Here is a 4,645-nt window from a genome sequence, read left to right on the forward strand (position 1 = left end):
TCCGGTTCTTCCATGTTGAACCCAGGACAGGTAGCTATACTAGACACATGCTTTTTGTATTTATTTTCATTGTTCAGACATCCTCTTGGTAAATTGTTGTCGTGGTTTAAGGCCATCCAGGAAGTAAGCATCATGCAGCCGCTCACTCACTCCTCCCACCCTGCTGGTGGGATGGGAAGGGGCATCAGGAGAAAAAGGTAAAACCCCATGGGCTAAGAAAAGGAGAGTTTAATAGAACAACACAGAGATAAAAGAAACAACAGTAATAACAATAATACTGATTAAATAATACATAAATTGAGTGATAATGCAATGGGCCAGCCTACTAGCTGGATCCCACTGTTTGCCCAGCTGTTCCAAACTGCATGTGCTTTCCCTGGCCAGCTCCTCCCCCATTATATGTACCGGGTGTGATGTCAGTACAGTATCGCATATCCCATTGGCTGATTCGGTTTGGCTGTTCTGGCCCTCCCGCCTTCTTGTGAAAATTAATCCTATCCTAGCCGAACTCAGAATAACTCTTTTTCTACCATTGAGATCAATGGTTAAGTTTTCATGGAGATTTTATAAGAAATTTACCTATTTATGTGTTACTTTGCAAACTCCTAGTCGTTACACTATGGGGGGAGGGGACGTGTGTGCACGTGGAACTCTGGTTTAAAAGATGCACAAGAGGGAAAGTGTGTTACATATATGGGGCAGATAACAGTGGAAGAAAACAAAGTAGTATGAAATGAATTGTATAAGTTATAGTAAATGTCCCTTTAAATATTTGTCATTCCTGTAGATTCAGCAGTGACATGCACAACTTGAAACTGCTCTGCTGAATGATCTCTAGGCAATATAGAGATCTGAGTTTATAGTGCTTATTTGTCAGATAACTACATTTTTTGTTACACATTTTCCAGAATTACCATTATTAGTGGTATATTCTTGAAAATCTTTCTTTTCTCTTATATTAAGTCTTCATATGTTTTTTTGATGTCTTTTAGGATATTTACCTTGGTACTGGAATTTCTAGAATTTTGTAGGTTTTTAACTCAAGATCACTCAGCTGAGAGAGATGAAAAAATTAACCTTTTTATGTGTGTGTGTGCTCACTACTGGATTCAGATGCATCAACAGACCAGAGTTTATATTGCCATGAAGTGGCACAAACTATTTAAGTGTACTCCTTAATTCAGCAGATTTTTAGAATTATTATTCATTCTCATATATAGAAAGCATATTGACTATATACTTTTTCTCCTCATATCTAATTAAAATTATTTTAAAAGCTGAAACATTTTTGTTTTCAAATGAACATTACTTGTTATTTTTGTGAGGCATGTAAATGCATTGAGTTCACCATCATAATAAATGACTTTTTTTGAGATTAAGTACCTTGAATCTTGTGTATACAAATATGGAAATATGGAAATATGGAAAATTATGCTGCATTTTTACAGGCTATGAGAAGACAGATGATGTTTCAGAGAAAACTTCTTTAGCTGATCAAGAGGAACTGAGAACTATATTCATCAATCAGCCTCAACTAACCAAATTCTGCAATAATCATGTCAGGTATTAACTAGTGTTTTTGTTAATACGCACTGAATTTCAAAACGTTGCATAGTGAAAATGAAGGAAAGACTCTATTTATTCCAATTCTGCCTTTTCACTGACCACCAGTTACAGTGTCAGACTCTGAAGAGGGAAATGAAGTGGACCAACCAGAGCAGCAGAGCAGAGCTGTTCCCTTTACAAACATGACCTTCCAAATTTTTTAGAAGGGGGTGAGAAAGGTCTGGATTGGGAAGGGGTTGCCTTTACAGCTGCACCATCAGTATATATCCCTGGAGTATGGATTTGTTCTTCAGATTTCAGTTTATTTCATCTTTTATCTTTGAACGTATTTCCAGTAGCTGGATACCAGTGTAGATACAGTTCTCTTGAGCATTGCATTGCTTGTGCTTTGTAAACTGTCTTTTTCAGTCAAGTAGCTACAAAAATGCTGTGGTGCTTATGAAACTAATTTTGAATTTCGAGTTTAGGCTTTAGGACTCTGATGATTTACAGTGTGCGATTTTTGGTAGGGTTTATTGTAATTATAAGTAATACGCCAAATAGTCATAAATAATGTATATTTAGACCTGAAAACATCCTCAGTTCTGTTGTTAAAATCCAGAGTAAATGAGTGGCAAAGATATCTCTGTCCCAAATGGGTGTGTTTTCCTGAAGGTACTTTTGATATATACAGAAATCTTGTAGACACTAGGATAAACTGTATTCTCTACTTCTAGCCTAGCAAAACTACCCTTAATATCCAATATTTATCTTCTTTTTTAAAAAAAAAGTGAACGTTCCATTCAATTAAGGGTATAGCTTTTTTTTTTAATAGAATTTTATAATTTTCATAATTTGGGTGCACCATTAAAATTCAGTTGTTCATCTTGTTGCAGTTTTTTGCATTGAATCATGCAAAGTCACACTCAGTGCAGAAGCTCCACAGCTTCTCAGTCCTGGCTTAGCATCCTCCTCCTTATGCTTGTTACATGTGTTTCCCCTAGAATTTTGTCTGAACTGGAGCATTGCCCAGTGTATGCCGTGGCTTGTGGGTTGGGGTGCTCCTGTGGGCCCAAGAGCTGTGGGTCTGGGGTCTGCCTTACCTGCTCCTTTGGCAATGGTGCACCCACCTGACTGCTACCTTCTGGGATTTTTTTGATCCTTTACTCCTTGCCTGTACCCAAGTGGCAGCAGGATTTGACTACTTCCCACAGAGCAGGCAGAGGTGATGAGGGAACTTCTTTCCTGCCCGTGGAAGCTGGTGACAGTTTCTGCCATGGCTGCCAGTTCCCTGGGTTGGTGACTTCATGGTTGCCTGCAGGACTGTCTCTGTAGAAGTCTTTCAGTTTCTCTTTTAGCCAAAACAAATCTATTTGCTAGCACAGAAATCACAAAATGTTCTGTTTCATTTGAAAGCTTGTGTAACTGAGAGGGAAGGAATTAATTTAAAGAATTTTTTGTACTGTAATAACAGCATGTATTTTTGTGTCTTTCTCTCAGCACTGCAAAGTACAACATAATCACATTCCTGCCAAGGTTCCTTTATTCCCAGTTCAGAAGAGCTGCTAATGCATTTTTTCTTTTTATTGCGTTACTTCAGGTAAGATGCTAATGTCTAAAACTTGTTGAGAGAGCATTTTTACCATAGAGGGTGTTTTGCAGAGATACAGACGTTGGTGTACTGTCCTTTCTGTACTCCTTAGCCTTGCAGAATAGCTGAATTACATAAACGTACCTTTAGTAAATGTTTTGGTTTGTGGTTTGTTTCTTTTACTCCTTGGAGGTAATACAATACACAGGTTTTTCTGTAAAACAGGGTACATATAATTGAAGTACAGTCAGGTAAAGAAGACTGTTGTGACAGGAAAATGCCATTTTAAAATATCTGGCATACTTAGAAAAATGTTACCTGTGGCTGGCATTTTTCGTAAGAGAGGGTACTGCCTAAAAATCTGAACTTGACGAACTTTAATCCTGTAATCTATTTTGAGGAGTAGGAATTGTTACTGAGGAGAAATGATTATTTATTCTTGAAGCACAGCTGATAAGGATTGAAGCTGAGCCTAGATGAAGAAAACCAGCAGGGGAGTCTAGTACTACAGCAGCTATTTCCCTTATCCCAGCTGGTTAACTGTGCTGGTTGGGAAGAAAGCACACAGTCTTTTCTGTACCAACACTGTAGCTTCATCTATCCCTGATCCAGCTTACTGAGACTTTCTCTGAAGAAGTGCATAACATTTTGGAGATAGAGCAGAATATTTTAATTTTGCAGTAGTTCAAGTTCATAAAGCAGATCATAGGGTTTTATATACTATGCTATGACTGCAGTAGCTGATGATGAATGAAAATTGAAGTGTAGGCCAGTGCAGTGATAATAACCATTGGCTAGTTCTATATTCTTAATCATATTTGATAAAAACACATTTTCTGCATAATTTCTAGTGCATGTTTTTGAGTATGTTGATTTGTCTGTTGTAGATACCTTTGTGTTAAGAATTGACATCCCAAACAAAAATTACTAAAATAACGGCATGTATACTACCACATGTACTTTTTCTTCCCTCATTCCAGGTGTTTCAGCAGGTGAAAGTTGATTCCTCTGTACTTCATCAGGCTTCTTTGCTTCCGCTCTAAGTGTTTGGAGCAGTTTATTAGGATATATTTGTACAGGGAGCTTACACTGTTTTCTAGGGGTAAAAGCTGTGAAGTTCAGAGTTTCATTAGGTTGTCTGCCTGCAAACCTGTGGCTTTTAAATAAACAGCCTTTTCACCCCATCTGGGATCTTGGGCTAATCCAGTGGACCGGCAGCATTTCTTGTGGTGCGTGCCACTGTGCATGTAAAGCTACGGATGCAGAATGTGAGGTGTCAGTGACTGTTTGAGGCTTGGCATGACTGCGTGAGAGGTGTTTGGGATAGAGGAAGTAGAATGTTAGGACTTACAAGTCCACCATCTCCTATCAGGCTATCAGTGAGAACACGATGGCAGGAGTAATAAATATGGGGTAATGAAACCAGGGTACAAGTCGGTGCCCAGTTTGCTTTCATATTTTGCCTGAAAAATAATATGTAATGGGAATGGGGGAGTTTGAGCATACGTG

The 4,645-nt window shown here is 38.3% G+C and overlaps 1 protein-coding gene across 1 annotated transcript in view; it reads left to right on the plus strand.

Annotated features, from left to right (window-relative positions):
- Positions 1-1,448: 1,448 nt before the first annotated feature.
- The window catches only part of LOC104493831 (probable phospholipid-transporting ATPase IA), a gene marked incomplete at both ends in the record, with an annotated part of 4,454 nt that continues 1,257 nt past the window's right edge, over positions 1,449-4,645 (plus strand). Inside the window, 2 exons of the mRNA XM_010136576.1 lie at positions 1,449-1,563; positions 3,046-3,145. Coding sequence (XP_010134878.1) covers positions 1,449-1,563; positions 3,046-3,145 — 215 coding nt within the window. The remainder of the gene's footprint in view (positions 1,564-3,045; positions 3,146-4,645) is intronic.

The sequence above is a fragment of the Buceros rhinoceros genome, unplaced genomic scaffold (genome assembly GCF_000710305.1).
Source record: "Buceros rhinoceros silvestris isolate BGI_N320 unplaced genomic scaffold, ASM71030v1 scaffold43825, whole genome shotgun sequence".
NCBI lineage: Eukaryota > Metazoa > Chordata > Aves > Bucerotiformes > Bucerotidae > Buceros > Buceros rhinoceros.